The sequence below is a fragment of the Astatotilapia calliptera genome, chromosome 6 (genome assembly GCF_964374335.1).
Source record: "Astatotilapia calliptera chromosome 6, fAstCal68.1, whole genome shotgun sequence".
Classification (NCBI taxonomy): Eukaryota; Metazoa; Chordata; class Actinopteri; order Cichliformes; family Cichlidae; genus Astatotilapia; species Astatotilapia calliptera.
Genome location: NC_137427.1, coordinates 42602707 through 42626224, shown reverse-complemented (window position 1 = coordinate 42626224; position 23518 = coordinate 42602707). Strand labels below are relative to the sequence as shown.

The 23518-nt window shown below is 43.1% G+C and overlaps 1 protein-coding gene across 6 annotated transcripts in view; it reads right to left on the bottom strand.

Moving 5' to 3' along the window:
- The window catches only part of tenm3 (teneurin transmembrane protein 3), a 229339-nt gene that overhangs the window by 57970 nt on the left and 147851 nt on the right, over positions 1 to 23518 (bottom strand). For all 6 annotated transcript variants that reach the window (XM_026172117.2, XM_080303276.1, XM_080303277.1 and 3 more), the window contains 9 exons: positions 16887 to 17033; positions 14939 to 15069; positions 14767 to 14855; positions 12326 to 12445; positions 11238 to 11370; positions 10928 to 11056; positions 5828 to 5959; positions 5577 to 5712; positions 2848 to 2991 (listed from right to left, as the gene is read on the bottom strand). In XM_026172117.2, the coding sequence (XP_026027902.2) occupies positions 2848 to 2991; positions 5577 to 5712; positions 5828 to 5959; positions 10928 to 11056; positions 11238 to 11370; positions 12326 to 12445; positions 14767 to 14855; positions 14939 to 15069; positions 16887 to 17033 (1161 nt within the window). The remainder of the gene's footprint in view (positions 1 to 2847; positions 2992 to 5576; positions 5713 to 5827; positions 5960 to 10927; positions 11057 to 11237; positions 11371 to 12325; positions 12446 to 14766; positions 14856 to 14938; positions 15070 to 16886; positions 17034 to 23518) is intronic.

Sequence of the window (23518 nt, the reverse complement as noted above, 5' to 3'; positions counted from 1 at the left end):
TTAGCTAATTATAATCTCCAACCTTCCTTTATATCAAACATCCTTGAAAGAGTAGTTGTCAAACAGCTAACAGATCATCTGCAGAGGAACGGCTTATCTAATAAATGGAGATTTTAATATTGCAGGTTAATTTCCATTGCCATTTTAAGAAGGTGGCGTGTGTCGACCCTTCAAAAGTCAAGAAATCCCGGCCAGCTGTTACTCCAGCTGTTACTCCAGGCTAGGTGGCTAATGCACTTCACCTCTGTCCTCCACACTATAAAAGATGGCTCCACTTCTCAGTTTCTCTCTTCTGCTCCACCTTCCATCAACTCTTCGGTGATGCTTCTGTCTTGGTCTGTTTAATAAATGCTGAACTTCTTCGGTGGACTCCCTCCTTCTCACCTACTCTGAGGCAGTTTGTCAGGTATGTATGTGTGTGTATCCGACTAGACACCCCTGTGTCATCAGGTTCCCAATCATAGATGACTTCTTTTTTGAGTTAATTCTGAAGATCTTTGAAAAACTTGACCTTCAACCTTGATCTAAAAGTTGAAGTCACTGAAATTTGAACTCGTCTGATATGTTTAGTAGATGGTATCAATCGAGCTTTCCGTTGCATCTTTCTCGACTTGGATGTCTATATCGCCCCCGCGACCACCTGCCCGCCCGGCAGGTCGATGACAACACCCCATCAGTCATTTACGGCTAAGGGATGACTAATCTCTTACAAAAAGATTAATCCAAAATAAGACAAATCTGGATGGATCAACTTAAGACACACAACTCTTGTACATCATGCTTTATTCATGTTCTCAGCTTGAGGTTGTTTCTGGTTTCTTTATATACACCAGGATCATTATCACTCTGTTATATACGATCACACACACAGGGGATGACATTTGAATTCACCTTTCATAATATCACCTTTCTTTGACAAATACAGTCTTCCACTGTTTACCATATGCACTTACACTGTTTACAAGGAAAACGGTGCATTAATGTTAGTTGATGTAACCACTTAATGTTTGATGTAGACTGAAAACTGCAAATATTAACAGAATTCACTGATTTGAAAATCATTTAACTGCAAATAGCACAAAGACAAGAACTCAGGTGAAGTCATATTGCTGTGTTTTTAACTAAATGATCAGACCGTCATGATCCGGAGGTACGTCTGGAAAACTCGTTCAGGCACCTGAGCTCCTTGGTCTCCATCCCTGGGCGGAGCCATTAGCTCCCCTGCAGAAGCTGATTCTGGGTATTTGGGTTGAGGATTTAAGCTCTACTCAGAATGTCCTTCACCGCCAGTTTGTCAACGACCTCAGGTTGGTATCAGCTCCAAGTTTTCAGGCTCTTGTTTCTTGTTTTTTCTGTTTTCCTATGCCACAGTTCACCTGGACCTTCCTTGCCGCTTACCTTCAACTTCAGCTCTTCTCGGACTACCTCTCCATTCTGGAAAATACAGCGAACCTCACCTGCCTGCCCTCCTATCACCACCCCACAGTGGAACTCAGTCTCTGCCATTACTCACCTGGATTCTCACCGCCTGTCCCTCAAAGCCGAACTCACCCTGGCTACAAGTAAGTCCCATCAGTCGTACTCCACTTCCCCAAGTGTCCTTCGCCTCGCCGCCTTCCTAACCCCGTTCTCTTCTCTTCTCAGACGTACCCACTTCATTCCAGTTGCACCTGTTAAGTCCCAGTTTTCCCTTACTGACCCACGGCCACGTCGCTACGCCACCCACGCCCTCCTCTACGAATTACACTCTGTTGTCTTATATACACACTGTAAAACGTGCTCGCCGTCTCTGTTGTGGTTCTAGGCGTTTGAGTCCACTTTTGCAATCGGTTTGCGCCGCTGTGACACACACTGGCACCAGAATAGAGTCATAACCTTAATGCAGGTATGAGGCCCTGTCAGGTCATTGTACTAATGTTCAGTTGAATATGAGGCTTTGGTTCAGATGACTGTCACATGCTCATGTCTGCTGTCATATAGTCTGTGATCCATTTATAACTCGGTTTCTTATGTTTACTCAGTCTAAGAGTCATCATATGAATCATGGGAGCATTCCTCATTGGCAGGGCTTCGTCAGTATTCACTAAACAAGTGTGCTTCGTGCAAATATAATATAAATTATGCCCATTCCACGAGAGCACATCTACAGCTGAACTATGAATAAAACACTGGAGCAGTGTTGGATTCCCAGACAAATAATTATTCCTGCAGTGTGTTTGGTCTCAAAGAGACTGCACTGCAGTTCTGTCCCTCCAGATTCAGAGTCACACCCACGGAGAGCAGAACACATGTTGCCAGATATCACAAATCACACTTGCTAATAGACACACTCTTTTTCATACACACACATATACACTGAATGGGGGGAGGAGGTGTTGAAAGCCCAGGAGGACCGCAAGGAGAGAAGGTGACTAGCAATGTGATGGATAGGGTGACAGACAGAGTTCAGCGAGGGAGCTGCTGGAGAGGGGTGAAGGGTAGAAGGATGAAAAGCCTTTAAAATGTATTTTATAAACATGTGCTTTACGGGATCGTTGCATCTTAACAAGACAAATTCAGCACAAAGCTACAAAAATGTGGCTGGCTAATGCTGCTGTCTGCTCAAAAGCATAGACAGCCGACAGCCAGCGCAACCGCTGCCTTCATTACAAATGATCAGATCTGATTGGTGAGGAGCGAGTAAGAAAGGCAAAGTTAGCGACTCCAAATTCCAACAAATGATTTCCCTACTCGCTTGACTAAAGCCTGCATGAACAACATTAATATTAGTAGGACTGTTTTCTTTTGCAGTGTTGTCACATATTGCTGTGTCTAGTTCAGTAACACTGAATATAATGTACAACCTACCATTCTGTACGTCCAGGATGTGATGCTTATCCAGTGTCCATCCTCCCACGTTGGAAGCATCCAACTCATAGCCCTGCAGAATAGCCGTCCTCTTCTCCCACAGGATGAGATCCAGGCAGGACTCGTATTCAAAACCTACGGACACTGTTAGACAAAGAGTTTCAGGTAAGTCCACATATTTAATCCTTCCCGTTGTACATTTTCAAACCAAACAGGAAGGCCTATGCAATTCTGAACAAAGAACCCAGGTCTATACACGGGCCTGCAACACGAGCACCCAGCACACCAGTGACCCTCACATGTGTTTGCTTTTGCAACATGCAGTGACTCCTGATGTTGGTTCACTGAGAGCCTTCATTTTTACACACACACACACACACACACACACACACACACACACACACACACACACACACACACACACTCACGCACACACACACACACACACACACACACACACACACACACACACACACGTACACACACCAAGTGTGCATATGAACTATTAGCCACTACAGCTGAGTATGTATAGAAAGCTTTTTAGTGCTACTTCCTTAGCACCATCACCTGCTATGATATTGCACATTTGAAATACAAGACTGGTGCCAGAGCCTCTGTAACATCAACTTTCAGTATATTCAGATACACTATCAGTCACAGCCTCTCATCTAAAGTTTTTCTTTATTTTCTATGTGATTGCAGATTCCCACTGAAAGCATCAAAACTATGACTGAACACATACATGATCATGTAGTAAACAAAAGAAACATGTTTTATATTTTAGATTCTTCCAGTTATCCAGCCTTTGCTTTGATTCCTGCTTTGCTCACTCCTGGCATCCTCTCCATGAGCTTCATGAGGTCGTCACTTGAAATGGTTTCCAACAGTCGTGAAGGAGTTCCCAGAGATGCTGAGCACCTGTTGGCCTGTTTGCCTTCACTCTGCGGTCCAGCTCATCCCAAACCATCTCAGTTGGGTTAAGGTCAGGTGACTGTGGAGGCCAGGCCACATAAATCACCAACAGTGTCATCAGCAAAGCCCCCCCACACCATCGCACCTCCTCCTCCATGCTTCACAGTGAGAACCATCAGTTCATTTATTCTGCCCAAAGACCCGGCAGGTGGAACCAAAGATCTGAAATGTGGACTCACCAGACCAAAGCACAGATTTCCACTGGTGTAATGTCCACTCCTTGTGTTTCTGGGCCCAAATAAATCTCTTCTGCGTGTTGCTTTTCCTCAGTAGTGGTTTCTTAGCAGCTATTTGAACATAATAATGTAGCTGCCATCACAAGTGTGTGAATGTTTGTGTGGATGGGTGGGTGACTGAATGTAGTGTAAAGCGCTTGATTTTAGCAATTTTCTAACAGTTGTCAAATATGGCTGTCAGCTGTGCACCAACCTGACTGCTGCACAACACAACTGATGGTCCCAACTCCATTTAGAAGGCAAGAAACTCCCCCAATGAACCACCCCCCCCCCCGATGCTAACCAAGCCTACCTTGGACATGAGTGAGAGACATAAAAATGAAGCTATACCGACTAAGACGTTGCCAAGATTAACAAGGTGCATCAGTTGTTGAGGAAACAGCACATGCTGATGAGAAACGGGCTACTGGAACAAGGTAGCATAAGTGGGCAAGAGATGAAAATAGGGCACTGTTGGAATGCTACTACGCAAGTAATCCCAGCAGAAGGGGTTACATGCACAGGATGAGGGATCCAGAGTGACAGCGAAACAACTAGTAACAACTCCTCTACATGGACGGCATCAAGCTGTATGCCAAGCATGAACGAGACATTGATTCACTGATATACAGCAGCAACACTGTAATGTCATTCGGACTGGAGAAGTGTAGTAGTCAGGTAGTCAGAACCGAGGGGATCGAACTACCAGATGGCAACACTGCAGACATCGAGGACAGCTACCAGTACCTGGGGATCCCACGAGCAAATGGGAACCATGAAGAGGCCGCTGGGAAAGCTGCAACCACCAAGTACCTGCAGAGGGTCAGGCAAGTCCTGAGGAGTCAGCTGAATAAAAAGAACAAGATCCGGGCCATCAACACCTACGCCCTGCCCGTGATCAGGTACCCTGCTGGGGTAATAAGCTGGTCAAAGGAGGCGATAGAAGCCACTGACATCTAAGACGAGGAAGCTCCTGACCACACGTCCAGCACCCTGAGACTGTACACTCGGCAGAAGGAAGGAGGCTGGAGACTAGTGAGTGTCAGTACCACGGTCCAGGTGAGACAGCGAAGGCAACGATGGCATCTGGATTTATATTTAACATGAGGAGTTCGTATGGCCGAGCCATTTTGTTTTGTCCCCTGAGCAACAGGTGGAACTTCAAGTTCTCATAGAAAGAGCTCCTTGTTGATATCGCTGTTGTTGTTGTCAGTTTTGGTGCTTTAGACACACCACATTAGATGATGGAAAAATCAAGCCTCTGCATTTATGAGTGAAAAGAGAATATTACATGTTGTAAGTTTCAAAACACTTTTTAACATATTTAACACATTAACATCCAACTTCAGATAAACAATTTAAGGAAGAAAAAGATGAGATTGTTAGAAAAGTGTCTGCGAACGTGATTAAACTAATGCTGTTTCATGCAGAGTGGCAGTGACACTGTTTAAAGCTCTATATGTGATGCTGAGGATTTGTCAGATACCAACCCTTATAGCAAATGCCCAAAACTGCCTGTATTTTCTATTTGTACAAACTTACCGACTGCCTCTGATAGTCCATAGACACGCTGGCCATAGGCATCTGTCTTGTCCCAGATGAATGTGTATGACAGATTTGGTTGTGCAGGGAACCATTTTTGGAAGAGGCGGCCCACCACTGCCACCATCAGGTGAACCTGGATTGACAGGAAAGGGTTAACTTCATGATACTGATTAATTCACAGAAAACAGTAACGGTAGGCATTTGTCTTAGCTGTAACTTGAAATGCTGGGAAATATCACTCATCACACCTTCATCAAATTGAAAGGTATTGATGTCTGCGTCATGGTGACTTTCAGCACTGGTTTATATCCTGCTGCTCTGGAGCTAAGGTAGATCAGGTTTAGATCACTGCCAGGTATTGATGTTTGTTCTTGTAGAACCTACAGAAAGAAACGAAACACACCAGACACATCAGTACCCACGGTTCCAAATGGTAAATGGCCTGGATTTGTATAGCGCTTTACTTAGTCCCTGTGGACCTCAAAGCGCTACATTCAGTCACACACACATTCACACACTGGTGATGGCAGCTACATTGTAGCCACAGCTGCCCTGGGGCGCACTGACAGAGGCGAGGCTGCCGGACACTGGCGCCACCGGGCCCTCTGACCACCACCAGTAGGCAACGGGTGAAGTGTCTTGCCCAAGGACACAACGACCGAGACCGTTGGAGCCGGGGCTCGAACCGGCAACCTTCCGATTACAAGATGCCCCATTTCAAAACTATTTCAATCTATTTTCCAACTCTAAGTGGTTCACAGTACTGGACAAGCTAGCTTTATTTTCATTTATATGTGTGAATGACACAGGGCAGCACGGTGATTAGCACTGTTGCCGCACGGCAAGAAGATCCTGAGTTCAATTCCACCATCAGGCCGGGGTCTTTCTGTGTGGAGTTTGCATGTTCTCCCCGTGTTTGTGTGGGTTCTCTCCGGGTACTCCGGCTTCCTCCCACCGTCCAAACACATGCAGCTTGTGGGGATAGGTTAATTGGATAATCCAAATTGCCCATAGGTCTGAATGTGCGAGTGAATGTGAGTGCGAATGGTTGACTGTCCCTGTGTGTTGGCCCTGCGACAGACTGGCGACCTGTCCAGGGTGTACCCCGCCTCTCGCCCTATGACAGCTGGGATAGGCTCCAGTGCCCCCCGCGACCCTGAAAAGGATAAGCGGAAGCGAATGGATGGATGTGTGAATGACCAGAAAAGTGTGTACTAATGCAACTGCTGTAAATGAAAGGCTGTTCAGTTTCCCTAGAACTATAAAAAATAAAAATAAATGAAGCTTCAATACGGTCGATCGGTGGATCTCACGCACAAAGACATAAAACAGATCATAACGATACTTCTGTGACCTTTCTGATAGCCAAAGTGAGCCAACTGTGTGTTCAATGATGGCTGTCCACAGTGAAAAGAGATGGCCTCTTTTACTCCTTCTTCACACCACCTGTCTCCTCTGTCCCTTTGAAATAGGGTAGATGTGGTTAGAGTGATGATATCAGCTGTGTTGGCCAGCCTTCCCTGCACTGAACCCACTGCTTTACCCGTCCCCTGCAGCTGAGCCACAAACCACACTCCACCACATTCCTGATTAGGGATGGGTACCGGTGTCCGGTTCTGACATAAACGGTAGTAACCAGACCGAAAAGCAGCGCACATTTCAGTGCTTTATTTCTGTGCTTTATTTTTCCTGAGCTGTGATACACTTCTAGCCAATCATTTTACGTTTCCGAGGATAGTAGGCGGGGCCAGGTACGTACGTTCAGTTAGAGCAGAGCTACAGATTAAAATGCCCAAGGCGAAGCGGTCAAAAGTCTGGCTGTACTTCACAGCAAAAGATGCAAACTCAGCAGCAACAAGTGCTTTAAGCTGATACTGTGATGCTGTCAAAGGAGGTAACACCTCGAATCCGATGAAACACCTGGCGACGCATAGCGGGTTTTTTTGTTAAAAGCAGAGAAATGCGCCGTATTTGACAGCTTGCTGCGAGACCTCACACCGAGCGCATCTACTGCGGGTGTGGTGCCTGTTATGGGACCCGGAGTTAGCAACATCCCCCAAAAACAGGAAGAGGAGAGTCCTGGCCCCTAGCCCTGCCAGTGTAGCAGGAATGATGAGGATGATGATGCAGCAGCAGCCGTTCTTCTCTGCGTGAGTAGCTTAATGTTGTTGGTGTGTAATTTACGTTGAGTAGGCTAACCACGTTATTACATTAATGCATGTAAGGTGAACTAGCAAACATCATCATAGCTACATGCGGCTGTCTTCTTGTTTGATGGCAGATACTCCCTTCACCCTGGCCAAAAAGGCTAAAATGACCAAAGAAAAAGTGGAAAACAGTTAAACATGAGAGGTTTTTGGACAAAGTTTGTGTTTTTTCCATTGTTTAAGCACTGCTTCCAGCCAAGAGTGATGCCATATATGCCCCATAGCTGCAGAAAAGGCTAACATTGTTATCTTTTTACAAAAAACAGCTGAACATGAGAGGTTTTTGGACAAAGTGTGTGTTCTCCATTCTTTAAGCACCGGTTTGAGCACCAGCACCGTTTCAAAAGTACCGATTTGGCACCGGTATCGGTACCGATGCTCCTGATGAAGTGCTGTACTAAGCGCAAAATTGCTGTCAATGCCAAGTGCGGCAGACCCACAATAAACTTTCAGAGGAGTGACTCAGGAGACTACCAATGACAGGGAAGAATGCCACTGACTGACATATGAGCTGCTAGAGCTTCACCCAGGCAACCAGAACCAACAATCACAGTCCCAGTGTGCATGCAACTTAATAGCCCAGTACAATTGACAGCCTTGCATATTCATGCCATAATTCTGCTCCCTTCACTTTCTTCATGTTCTTTATTTATTCATTTTTTTCTTCCTAACATCCTTGTACAGGTTCAGCTTGGTTTCATCAGTCCAAACATTTTCCTGCCAAAGTCTTTCAGTTGTTTTCTGGCAAAATCTAATCTTGTCTTTTTGTTCTTGAGTGTAACCAGTGGTTTGCACCTTGCTATAAAGCCTCTGTTTTAGACTTTGGTGTTCTCGATTAGGTTTTATGTTGTGAATGTTTAATTTAGAAACCGAAGAAACAATTCTGCAAATCCTCTTTCACTTGCATCAACGTACATGTGGACCTCAAACTGGGAGCTACGAAATAAACGTTTAACACACTGAATCAGTTCCAGATATTTTATCTGCTTCTTTTGTCAGACAATAATCAGGACATAGGCACCTGGGCAAGCCGCTGCTTGTCAGTGAACGGTCCATTTACCTTGGAGATTCTCAAGATGAGATTATGTATAAAAAATTCCATTATTAATGAACAGTTAATGCACGCAGTGGTTCTCAAACAGCATGGCACGCCCCACTGCTGGGGTGCAGAGCTCTGACAGGTGGTGTGCAGGTTACCTGGCAGAAAAGTCATGCAGAACTACTGTTTACCATCGGAATCGCTTCTATGGCGGAAAGAAGAAATTTGCAGCAGTTATGTTAATAATATGCGCATCTGCTGAAAAGCTGCAGGCGTGTGGACGTCAACAGCCGCAATAAAGAAGTGTACTGAAAAGTGCGAACGGGTCTGTCGCGCATCGTTTGCAGTGATGCTGAAACCCAGGACTGGGGCACGAGAGACCCGACCACGTGTTCGCACTTTTCACTACTCTTCTTTATTGCATCTGTCGACTTACACTCGCCTGCAGCTTTTCAGCTACAGCCTACACACACCAGCAGCAACGACAGGACCCAGTTCATTCTGTTTTAAGCCGGCGAGGCGTGATTGCAGAGGCCGCTCAGGTGCGCCCGCCTCCCCCACAGCCACGCTGCAGACCACGCCCCGCAACAGCTCTGCAGTCAAAAACTCTCACTAAATTTCATCTGTGTTCACAAGTTTTATAAGACTAACACTGAACTTTATTCCATGTTTGGCAACGTTCACATTCTGTTTCACTTGTTGTTTGCTGAAACTGCTGAAGGATTCACCGTGAATGAGTTTATTATCCAAATAAAGTTGCAGCTCGGCTTTTCTGTCATTGCTTTGTTTAGATGAGGTGTGAAAATCTTTCTTCCTGTCATGTGAGGATGATGTGAAAAGTTTGAGAACCACTGAGTTAATGTAATACTTTTGTTAAACATAAATAAAGATGAAAGTCTGCAGTTGAATCACATTTTGATTGTGAAGAGAAACTGATGTTTGTGGTGCAAATGCAATGCAGAAGTGTAAGCAGTCACAAATTAGAGAGCTAGATTAAAAATAGCAGCTGGAAGCTGTCTCGACATGCCATCGAAGACGATCAGCGACATTTAAATCTGATGATGTTTTTATGGTTCTTTTCCCAGAACCATAAATACGAGCAGGTCACAGGAGTTGGTCCTAAAGCTTTTGACATTGCCCCCCTGCAAAGCTCTGCCTAGTGCCTAATGACTGCCATGGAGTTAGAACCAAAAGAAGTTATTGAATACAAAACAACAGAAAAGAAGACTGAGTTTCATTTCCAGGTACACAGCAGAGACTGCATGTTCCTGATTTGCTTGTGATTCTTCCACCTGCTGCAGTTTACTTCCACAAATCTAGAGGTATGAGTTTGTCTCAATGTTTGTACTTTTAAGGTCTAAACTACAGCATTTCAGGGGTCTGTCAATAAACATTTAAAAAGATACACAATTAAACTCCAAATGAGACAAAAAGAACTCCTATCCTAGCGATGTGAGGTAAATGATCTACAAGCAACAGGACAGAAGCTGAGAAGACTTCTGAAAAGGGAGAGAGAAGAACTGATTGAGACTACGTTGAAAAAACAGTCCTGAGGGAATACTCCATTTGCAGTGTTATACTTCTCAGCTGCACTATTGCCTTTTCATTAGCTGCGCATTTAGCATTCATTACAGATCCATTTCATGCCTTTAAGGCCGGCCTCACTGCCCTCCCTCTAATGGAGCCAGCTCCACCAAAAGCTAAGGAGCAGTTTTCCATTTGCTTGCTTTTGATCTACACTCGAACATGTGCGCACACACACACACACACACACACACACACACACACACACACACACACACACACACACACACACACACACACACACACACACACACACACACACACACACGTGTCCACACAGATAGATGTGCTGTCCTATTCATGTGCAAAGACACTGGCTTTGTTTTTTATATGGACAAACACATACAAAACACATATGCATGTTTTAATCTGCTCAACCTAAAGATTTAAGTTTGCCAAGTATAACACAGCTGGCACAAAGTGTTACATTATTTTTACATTGCAAACTTATTCACAGACAGAGAGATCATACTCAAAGTGTCTTAGCTCCCATTAAAGTCCTCTGATTGATTCATTACCTGTGTTTCAGGTATGATGGGGCCATCTTCAGGTGAGCTTCTGTAAAATGTAGACAGAGGAGAAGCAACAATGACAGGACTCGGTCTGATGAAACCACTCAGGTCACAGCTGGGAATGTCATTTTCCTCCTGAAACAGCCAGACACGACATGTGTCGGTCACTGAATATGGAAAGGTGAGCTCAGCAGTCACAGCACTGATTCAATTATTCATTTAACCCGAATACATCTGTGATAGAAAGAGTAAATGAAACAAAGGTCGTATCTGCATATTCAGTGCAGTGTCAACAGTCAGACCCTCAGTCGTTCACCTTCTTCATCACAAGCGTGTCCATCACATAGAAGACATTCCACGGCACCCAAACAGTTCTGTACTGCGTGAGGAAGGGAGCACGCTCAAAGCTCAGTGTGAGGGATGCCCCGCCATTGGCCAGAAGATCAAACCTGTCAGCACATCATCGTCAAACAAATGTGTACAGTGAGTGCTGGGAAACAAGACGTGTGAGTACCATGCAGCTGAATTATACAAGCTTTAATAAGGAAAGCCTCTTAATTCACTGTTACAGAATATAAGAGTGGATTTGCAAACTTCAGCAGGACAAAGACTCTTAAACTTTCATTTGTGACGGTGTAATTGGCTCATTAAATTCTGTGAGTGTGCTGATGTGCATCTTGTGTCTATATATTGTGTGCATTACATACGTTTGTTTGTGTGCAGGTGTGTGTGTTCAACAGTGACTGAGTGCGTCCCTGTGAATCCAGTGCATTTTAAAAAGCGTCTTCCCCACACGCTCACACGTTCTCTTCAGCTGACGTGAGAATGAAGAAGCTGTGTGAGCTGAGGTGGGAATGTAAGAGCACAATGTAGATGTCATTCTCCCGTTGTTGGCTGTCCGTTTTTGTGTTTGTGTGTGTTTATGTATCTTTGTGGGGACCAACACTGTTATGGGGACAAAATCCCGGTCCCCACAAGTTAAAGGTGTTTTTTAATGTCAGGGTTATAATTAGGTGACAGTTAGGTTTAGGCTAAGGGATGTAAAAACACGGTGTGCACGCGTGTGTGTGTGTCTGATTGTGAGGGGGTTACTCAGGAGACCCCCCCCCTGCTGGGCATTTGAAAGAATGCAGGTTTCACATTTACATGGAGCTACATCCACTTTTACTTTCAGGATATGTTTCACACACATGCAGATCATTGATATGAAAATGGTTTCATTCTAGTTGTTGGTGGAAACCTCCATGAAGGAGCCCTGTTTACCACCCTGGTCATCAAGTTTATTTAGTGAACAGACGATGATTAACATCTGTTTTAAACCACTGCTGAGAGGAGACATTTTTGGAAAAGGCACAATGTTTGTATAAAAGTATATGAAAATATTAATAATGAATAAGTACACACATGCCATCCTTGCGTGTTATAGTGTATCCATGCTCAGGATAGTGAACAAATGTCACGTTGACTCCAATCAGAGGTGTTCCATCAGCTGTCAGGACCTGACCTCGAATTATCGACACCAAGCTAAAAAGAGAGAAGAGAGCAGAGAGAACTCGTTTACTCACACTGCCTGCAAGATTTACTTAAAACATTACAAAATGTTTAATGGCAAATAGTTATAATACATAAATAAGCCCATCAAGAAGTGAAATTTCCCTGAGTCCCTGTGGCTGAGCTGGAAAACTGTCTTAAGAGATGGAAACACTCACAGCTCACCGTAGCTCTGCAATGTTACTCATTGTGATCGAACTGCAGAGTCCACTGAGGGATAACTTAAAAAACGACAACGGAGGAACTTCTGAGTAATGCTGATGTCACCACGGTACTTACAGTACATGTTGTCGTTTGCATCGGTGTTTATGTGTTTTCTGTTACTGTGTGGTTATTGTGGAAAAAAGAACCACATGCATCTGCCGGGTTTTGTCGGCCTCGTCTCTTGTTCCCGTGTTCAGTGTTCCCTCTCTCTCTCACCAGTCAGTCATGTTCCCATATCTATTTTTTCCCAGTCCAAGTGTCAAGCCTGCATGTCTTGGTCTTTGTTGCCATGGTAATCGGACTTCCTGTTTTATTTCCACAGTCTCTCGCCCTCTTCAGTGTGCTCAGTTTTCTCCCTGTCTGATTAATTCCAGCTGTGTTCCCTCAGGTTTCCTGTCCTTATCCCCGCGCTCCTTGCTTGCCTTGTTATTCCCAGTCAGTTCCCAGTTTCAGGTTTTGTTTTCCTGTCTGATGCACTTCATTATAAAGTCACAAACATGTCAGACATGCTTGGATTGGATTTCAGTGTTTTAGTTTTTTCATCCCATTTTACTTGCTCCTGTGTAGAGCTGCTTTCACACACACACACACACACACACACACACACACACACACACACACACACACACACACACACACACACACACACACACACACACACACACACACACACACACACACACACGCGCAAATAAAATTGCAAAAAACAAAATCATCTTAAACCCCCAATTTTTCCCCCACAATCATTTGCGATGCTCCATAAAATCCACATAAATATCATTGCACATACAATACCATGACAATAAGCTACAGGCAGTAATCTAACAATTAGCTTTACTAGCAACCAGGTCACAACTGCAAGATGTTTGAGCAGCTTACATTTATTTTCATGTAATTTAATTGGCAACTTGTCATATCTGACATCTAAAGGTAAAATTATTCCAGACCATAGACGATGCCAGATGCTTGACATTTTTCAGTACTTTACCCATGCTTTGCCTGCTATCAAAGCACTGACCTTATAATTTGTGCGCAGTCTATCACCTGAGACACAGCTGACATTTTCTTCCAGAAGACCCTTACATTCCTACAGTTTTAGTCCAAAACCATTCCCTGCCCTGCATCTGAGTCGTCTTTTGTTAGATGTTGAGCATTTCTACCCATTAGAAATCACACGAGTTTTATCTCTGTGGCTGTAAGCCTTATCCTTAAAAGAGTACAGACACACACACACACAGTATATCTGTGTTTTCATGTCTAAAATAATCTTTTACGTTTGCAGGTACATCCCATTAGGGAAACACTGGACACTTTATTACAGGTTTGGTATTACAGGTTCTCCTCTTATGAAATATTCAGTAAATCATAAAAATATGACAAAAGCAGACAGATTGCCAAACACAATTGCTGTCATGTTTCTTCCCTCTCAGTAGAGCTGCCTTTCAGCCTCTGTATTTGCAGACTGGCCCCTGTCATTCCCTGTTATCACTCTCAATGAATGCTATCTTTGAGGCAGGTGTGGGCAGGAATGGCTTTTGGCAAGGGAAAACAGCAGACCTTGAGCACTATATTTGGATTTTGCTAACATGTTTTATCATTTTCATGCCTACAGAAAGCAAAGCTAAACTACCACTTCTCATATTATGCTAAATAAAAATAGGATACACCATGACCTGCAGGCTTAAAAAATATTAGTCAAACAATCACAGAAAACAAGGACATCAATGAAACCTACTTTGACCTACGACTACAGATCATTTATGCTTCAAAGAGCAGTGCATGAGATATGAATATGTGTGATTTTCCCTGCCAATGTGCAGGTGGAGTACATGGTTATTGTAACTGCTCAATAACACTGTGTGGAATGATGAACACGGGTGAATCCAGTTACTGCAGAGCTGAACCCATAAAATATGTCATGAAAAAAACAGTTTACAGTAAGATGTCTGCAATATCCAACAGTCATTTACAGCAAAGCAGTGTTTCCATGGCTTGGAATGAACATCTGCATGTGCATGCCAATGTTGCTGCTTTATCCCTAAAATGTAAGAGAAAAAGAAAAGAGAAAACACGACAGAAGACATGTTTACCTTTTATTAAAAGGATTTTCACCATTGATTATGTGAGTCGATTCAGGCCCAACTAGAAAGTGAATGCGCTGGTAGAAAGATCTGGCAGCCTAAGAAAAGCAAAATAAATAAATGGGTAATCTGATGCTGAAAGGTGTCGTCATTTTGTCGATTTCTGACGGGATCTTCTTACCTGTTGAGGAGGCACTGAGGATGGAGACTGGCTGAGCACCTCGCCTGGGTCAGGTGACCCTTTGCAGTACAGCTGATTCTGACAGGAAGGCTGCAGACAGCAGTCTGGATCCATGCAGTCAGCCAAGCCATCTGAAACATGCACAAGCCCTACAGTCACAAAGCTAGCACAGAGTTGGGGAAAACATAGTCGTTTAAAAGCTTTACATGTGAAATCTAATGAACAGCTTAACATGTTTCAGTTCATAGCAAACAAAGGCAGCATAGCATTAGCTGCAACAGCTACATAAACAATTTGTTCAGTCTTTCAGACAGAGGTTTCAATGACCAACAGACGGAAATGTACTAATGCACGTTTAAAATCTGCAGCATTTATATGATTTTATAAACTCTGGTAAGGTTCCTGGAGCCCTTTATATTTTGCATCCAAAAAGCCAGACTTCCTTGTAATTTTTTGAAGTGGTCTTAACCAGCAGGTCTTCAGTGCTTCTGAAAGCTTTTCAATTTTTTCTGCAGACAGCGGCTCCTTTATCACTCAGCTTTAGTGCTGTCCTCATGCGTACGGAGGAGGAGCCGCGCAACAGCGAGTGTCTACAGCCATCAGTGAAACATAGTGGACGCTCTGTCACATTTTCAGGCTGTACTTTAGCCAGTGATGTCTGTCAAACCTGATGGAATTATAAATGCAGGAAAATACGATCAGGTTTTGATCCACCATGCAGCCGATGCAGCGTGTGTGCACGTACAGAGAGACAAAGAAGGTGAGACAAGAAGAGCGACAGAGACAAATACTGTCAGCTGATAGGCTAGAATAATATTTAAAACTTTTAGTGTCTCAGAGGTTTTGCTTTAACAATATTATTGTTGTAGTGTCCAGATTGAAACACACAGACAGATAAGATTAGGTCAGACGAGTTAAACGTGTCGAAGGGAGGAATAAGGAGAGCAAGTAAGGAGTCGGGACAGAAGGAGGAGTGCAAGGTAACAAAATCGTTTGTCTCCATTAGTTGATAAAAGCCACGTGTACATTCTGCATACAGTGACATTAAAAACACACACTGACTGACAAAGCAGTCCTCTGATTTCTCTTCCTTTCTTTTCTGTTAACATAGTGATCAAATTAAAAGTAGTCCCAGCTGTGTCACTGGCACAGTGCATATGTTGCTGGATAAAACAGCTGTTAGCTGACATATGTAATGCCTACAAAAGATCCAGTTCCCAGGAGTGTTGGTGCACCTTTCTACGGCACTGTCACAATAAGTTTCAGCATGCATAGATCAACGCTCAAGTTTGTAAATCAATCACAAGGTCGAACCATCTTAAAGCGCATCCTGATTTATCATTTTTCTAAACACTAATGGAGACCAGATTTGAAAAATGACAAAAAAGTAAAAATACTAGAGAGAGTGCAGGTTAGAGGCACTCAGACGTTCAGGCAGCCGTGCCCAGCCTTTACACTTTACTGGAACACAGCACATGAGTGTCTGCCCAGCAGGCAGCAGCACAGTCACCACCTCATCATTTATTCATCATCAGGCATTACTTTGAGCACCCATACATACACAGGCAAAGTAAGTAAGTACTCTTTTGTACTTACTCTCTCCCACTCTAACACAGTGTTGTTATCAGCTCTTGAAGTGATTGGATGGTACAAACTGATGTGTCATTTTTCCTCGGTCCCCTGCAATTTAATGCGTGTGGGAGGGGTTTTGAGGGGGTGTTGCACTCACCTGTGCTTTTCAAAGTAATCTCCGACCACTTTCTAAAGCACCTGTCCACTGTTCATTTCTTCCTAATGTCTGTCTTTGTAGTCGTGGGAGGACGTTTGGATTATTGTGTCGCTAACATTTAATATTCTCCTTATCCTGTGTTCATTCAGCCGTCAAACAAATCTGTTCATACATTTAACCATCTGTCTCCCCACTTTTAGTGTATCTACACAAACATACCTCCTTCGTTGTCCTTGCTGTCGGTACATAGTGTTTCCATGGCAACGTGGCACCCCGCCCCTCTCCATCCCGACTGGCAGATGCAGTGCCATCCGCTGGCCTCCAAGGTGCATCGTCCATTGTTATTGCAGAGACCTGGACAACCCTCTGGGCACAGGGGACAAGCACAGTTAGCAAAGTCACAGCAGTGGGAATAAAGGAGGGGACCATGATGACCGTCAGGGTGAAGACAGGCTTAAACCTATATACGTCTTTGAAGTGAGGTGATGATATTTTTGTACTGAATTGCTGTGAGAGGAGATCATTATTATTTATTTAATTTAGGGCCACGTTCATGCTAAAAACGATACATATTCGGAGTTTCCCTCTTGACTTGGAAAAACCTCTGAAACAGCACCGAGACCATGATGGGACGAAAAAGTCAAAAACAGCCAGAGGGGCACTGGAGGCCCCCACAGGACTGAGTCTGGACTCTGCTGCACCACACTGAGCTGACTCTTCAATTCAAACATCTGACAAAACCCACCAACAAGCAAAAAATACACACATGGGCTACAATAAATATTCATCCAAAAGGATCAAATAGAAAAAATAAACAGGACTTAATTTTGGTTAAGCTGGCCTTTGGATTCTGATAGGGCTGAGACTGGGCTGGATCGGTGCTACAGCCAAAATCGATCTGTTTCATTCAACAAATGTTTATACCAGCTGTCAGTTTAGAACATTTTAGAAAACATCCCATCATAGTATAAATGCGGTTTCAGATGCTATTCAGAAATGATTCTAACAGGCATAAAAGGTTGTTGGTGTAAAATGGAAATGCACAGAATGCAACGATTTCCAATAATTAAAACTAGAAAGTACGAGTGCGCGATATAAACGATATACGATAGAAACGATATAAATTTGGCCAACGATAGAGATTTTGACTATACCGCTCTATCGCGATAGCACATGTTGATGATGTCATCAAGCTGCGCCTGTTTTGGTTGAAAGCATCGCAGCGGCTAAAACCATTATCATCTGTAAATTATGACGGGCAACAGTCACAGCAAAGAGATGAAGCACTCTTGAAATATGGGGAAAGCCAAAAACTGTGCTTCCTCCACTTCCGTAACAAGAATTCATTAATGTTGAATTCTCTCGCAGCTGCTCTGTTCCCATGTTGTTGCAGTATATTAATAACTAACCTCGTATTGTGGATGAATAATCTCAGTTGTTCTCCTGACTGAAGTTTGGCCCGTGTACAGCATCCTGCTATGCGATTGCATTTGTCCCTGACCACCAGAATCCCTCACGTTAACTTTTATCGAGTGGAAGAAAAGTTGGCGTTCATCCTCCAGCTTCACTGTGCTAATGTTATGCTAACATAGCTGTGTCGCTAGCAGTCACGTAGCACATCATTATATACCAGCTAGCCAAACTTCAGTAACCCTACAAACGCCACTGCTGTTTAGTTTTCTGTCTTCATTATTTTGGAAGTGGTAGCAGAGCTGTACGTTTGAATTAGTTTCAAAAATCTCTCAGTCAGAACATGGTATGAAATGTTTAGGTGGAAACTAGCGAGCTAACTTCCTGTTAACTTGTAATTCAATAAATCTGTTTTCATGGATGCCTGGATGTTAAACTTAACTGTTACACCTGGTAAAGCAGCAACGCTGATGATTTCATTAAAGATGAAAGACTTTAGACTGTTTTTAACTTTGACTTTGGGACCTGAAGCTGACGGAGTTTTGGACCCAGATTACTCCGTGAAGCTCCTCCCTACGGCAGCCGTAATTCTCTGACATCCATCAAGCAGTGCGGCTTACCAAAGTTGTACTAAAACATTTTTAACAGATTTCTGCAGCCAAAATCGGTTCGAGGTCAGTAAGCACAACCAGAATCCATACATGAGGCACACTCTCGATTTTTGAGAAAATCAAAGGATTTTAAGTCCTTATAGTGTGGAAAATACATTATACAGAAGAAAAGAATATATCGAGATATATATCGTTACTGCACGTGCTTCAAATTATACCGCGATATGGATTTTAGGCCATATCGTCCAGCCCTACTAGAAAGCTGCAAAAAGCAAACGGAGAGGTTGTTTAATACTAAAGAAAACAACCAACCAACTGTTGGTGAGTTGTGGAACAATGTAAGATGTATGTAAAGTATTAGATTCATTAAAGATCTGATGATAGCATCTCAGAGAGGCTGTCTGTCAGAGTAAAGATGAATGACCAGGCTCAGTGTAAGATACAGAGGATCTGCATTCTTCCTATTAAAAGATTTTATTCAGATAAATTCTGTATTGATGGGACCGTATTTGAGGCTTTGGGCAAGACTTCTAAAATCACTGTTACTGGACACGTGAAATGCAGCTGCGTCCTTGAGGCTAAGGTTCAAATAGCAGCAGGTGATGATACTGTGGTGCATTAGTACACTAAGGCCACTAGATGACATCAAGGTAACTTCATCGTTTTTTCCCCAAAACAATAGTTTGTTTCAACATTTGCCACGTTTGTTGTGTGTGTTTGTACTATTTTCACTCTAAATTCTTTTGGAAATAATTGCACTCCGTCTTTTTTCCTACATTTTCTACATTTTCCAAAACTTTAAAAAGTTTATCTTCTCTCTCTCAGCAACTTCAGTACAAAAGTACCAGGCTTCAAAAACCCACACTGGTTAAATTCAGATGTGTATAAAGGCATTCAGCCCCGTTCGATGGACATTTCTCCAATTAATGGACTCACAGACTGACACACAAATAAAACAGTTAATTACAGTAGCCCACATGTGAGAGACACAGACTGGCAGACAGACAGACAGTCAACCTTTGGTGAAATGCACTGATGTTGTACTTTCACATGAACTGCTAGAACTGCCAGCAGCCAAAATGGCCACGGCGTGCTGCTCGGCTTTAATTAGTGCAAAATGAGAAGTTTTCTTTTCATCTGCGAACAAAGAAAAAGAAATGCTGCATAATAGGAAACAGGCCACAGAAACAAACCAAATGAATAAAGGCAAACGAAAAAAGTCTCAACATGTCAAACTGAAGGGTTTGTCTGTCAGAGGAAATGACATCAGAGGGAATTTTAACACCCAGTGAACTGACAAAGACTGAAATTTCCATTCAACAGGATGCTTGTTTCAGAAATATGGATTCATCTGTGCTCGTTCTTCTCGTCAGGCAAAGAAATAACGCAGCGAGTTTAAATCCATGTGAAAACACAACAGGTAGACATAAAGGCAGAGCACAAAGTATAGGGAGGACTGCGCGCTCCACAGACTATACTTTATGCCTCTGTTTGGCATTCCTCATTCACAAAATCGACAGTGAGGCTGGCAATCAGATAGGCTGATTATAACAGTGAGAACCAGAACCAAGCAAAGCCCAGAACAAGGAATGGAGATAAAGACTGGGGGGGAGGAAAGTGAAGACAGATCGAAGACAGGAGGACAGCAACTGGCTTATTTAACACATATATCAGGCTTGTGGATGCAAGACGAAACAGGAGTCGCACACCTTTGCTTTATGACTGTGCGTGCACTTTTTATTTGTATTCACTGATCTCGTGTGAATCTATCTATGGTCTGTTTCGTGTGTGAGAGTCAGAGACAGGAAAAGGAATGACCAGAAAAAAACACAGAAATAGAATATACGACAATACAAGTCTAGCTAAACCGAGCACTGAGAATGACTGGAAAACAGTGAGCGAAAGGAAAAGACAAAACCTAAAACGAAATGGAGTTAACCAAAAATATGTTATAAAGCAGAGTGTGAAGTCATTGTATTCTGGGACAGTAAGGCCTTTATTGTTCTTTAGCAGGAGTTACCTTTATATCCTGAGAATAGGAGAGGGCACGAGGGAGAGAGGGAGGAAAATTAGGGAGAAAAGTAAAGTGAAACAAAACCAGCACTGCCAAATATTTAGTCTGTGATCGATAAATGAAGATGGCAACCAAAGGAAGAGGAGGCAGGGAGGAAGAGCTAGGATCACAGCAATGAAATGATAAAGAAAGAAGTTGAACCACAGCAGTGTAAATACGTCATTCACATGTTAGATCTCAGAAGAGAGAAGAAGGACAAAGCTAATGACAATGCAACAGCTGTCATGTTGTACACAACGTAGCTTCTGTTAATAAATACAACTGGTTTTATACTGACAAACTATCTGGTGCAGGTTACCAACCTTCTGTAAGAGGATCGAGCAGCTGTCACCACAGCCTGTGCTGCTGTTCCTCTAAACTAAAGTGAGCCATGACTCCCCTGGCCTCTTTAAAGCCACTGATGGACCTAGAATTTTGTCGCCTTGTTCTTGAGTTGGGTGTCCGTGCTGTCCGCCTGCCCACTCGCCCGGTGGGGTGACGACAACAGCCCATCAGCCTTTTATAGCTGAGGTGTGCAAACAAAGTTCTGCACTGCAGGTTTAATGTTACTTAACATGGCAGCCCGGGCGAGGTGTCGTCACTGATTTCTACAACTGATTCGATTCAGTTTAGGCTCAGACAGTCAGAAGTATTATGGATATGTACTGATAAATGATCATAATTATTATGTTTCTAACTATGTATACAAACAAAGCTGACACTGTGAGACTTCAGAGGTGTGAACATCACAGCAGATGTGTTTGTGTCAAAGCAACTGAGGATAAAACATGAAGGAGATTTTCCTGGCCGGGCTTTTATAGCAGATGAGCCATGAATCGACATGCGAACATTACCTGACGCTGCTGAGGTTTGATTAGAGACGCAGCTGAGAGTTTTACAATTTGGTATCATTTTAAAAAGTTTGCATTTCTTTGGTATTGAACGCCAGAAATGAGGCTTTCTAGTCGGAGGTCAAATGGAAAAAGGCGCGTTGACAGCGCTGAACACAGCGGCAGACTGATGCGTAAAAAGCAGCGAATAATGCAGAAAACAGATTTTATGGTAAACTGGTCTCTGAGTACACTGAGAGAGAGAGCTGTGCAGGAAGTGTGAGTTTATCCTGGTGGAAGCGAAACAGCAAAAGTAAGAAGGAAATAAATGACAATGTCTTGAAAACATGAAGCTACTTTTGATCTTGTTCTGCTGCTGGTTCAGTGAATTGTGGTCAGAGTGACGAAACCTGCAGCTTCAGAATCTGCCGGCGTTCAGCACACGACTGCGTTCACGTCTTTGATCGTTTGCTGCTTTAGCTGTTTGGTGGAAACAGTTTTGTGAGCTTTAAGCTGAGATTCTGGCGTTTCTGGCAAAATACATTTAAAAATCACTTCAGACTTGAATAGAATAGAATAGAATTCAACTTTATTGTCATTGCACATGTCACAGGTACAGGGCAACGAAATGCAGTTTGCATCCATCCAGAAGTGCTTTAGTGATATAGATATATTACAATATATATTAGCAATAATAGTCGCTTTGTTTAAACTAAAATCGTTTGGAATCGGGAAATCGATTTTTTAAACGCACTTCTAGTCAGAGGCCCAAATCAGAGCTGCAGGAAATTAACTGTTAATTAAAATTTGGGTCCAAAACACACTTCCACCTTTCAGCTAATACTAGCAGCTCAGGTGTTGGAGAAATTGTACTTACTCCTGGACAAATGTTTTTACCGTTAACTTTTTTCCATGAAGGAATTCAATGTTTTGTGAAGATTGAATCAGAACAGCGTCATGCTGGCAGATAGATAATCAAAACTGGGCTGACTCAGCAGGACCCTGTTTTAAAGAGATGCCTTTTCAGGCTGAAACTGGAGGCTGCATGAAGAGGTTTCACAGAGTTTGTTATATATATAAAACCCTGGAAACATGCCTGCAGAGCACGAGAATCAATACACAGAGCTGGAAGCAGATTTTAGGGAGAAACAATTTTGAAACTGGTTAAAAGAAACATAACTGTGGTTTTAGAAAATCATTCAGTGTAATTGTAAGAGTTAATAATGTGCAGGGTAGAGGCCTAAAACTCAGAGAATCAGTTGCTCGAGTCCTGCCAGGAAGCTATTTACTTCCTTAGCCTGCCACGCTCTGGGTTATCATCTCTGGAGAACTCCTTGACCTATCTCAGGTTAAACGCTGCTGGTTCCTGCTCGGTCACTTCATCTTCTTGCCCCAGCAGCCAACAGAAACGTCGACTTAGAGAATCCCTCCAGAAACAGTAACGATCCAAAAAGGATCGTATATAACCACAATCACTTTGGTGGCTGATACTGCATTGCTATCCTAGAGCTCTGCCTCTGGAATATTTACAGATTTAATCTGTAAATATTCTTGGAATAACAGAATATTACTTAAAATAACACTGAAATTAAAATTGTACTTCTAATGATATGATTGCCTTGTGTAAACTAAAGTACGACTTACATCTTTAACGCAAAAGGCAATTGTGTGAGTCAAATTACAGCTGCTTAAATTCAGTGACAGTTATGAGAACATTTGACTGTGTAGCAAATACACGTGGACAGGACAAAGGAGGAAGCAGCTCACAGGAAGACCAGCAGTAAAGACACAGCAGATTTCTCTAATATTGGCTCCCTGTTAAATCCAGAATTCAGGCCCCATCTTATCTCAATGACCTTGTAGTACCATATCACCCTATTAGAGCACTTTGCTCTCGCTCTGCAGGCCTACTTGTTGTTCCTAGAGTATTTAAAAGTAGAATGGGAG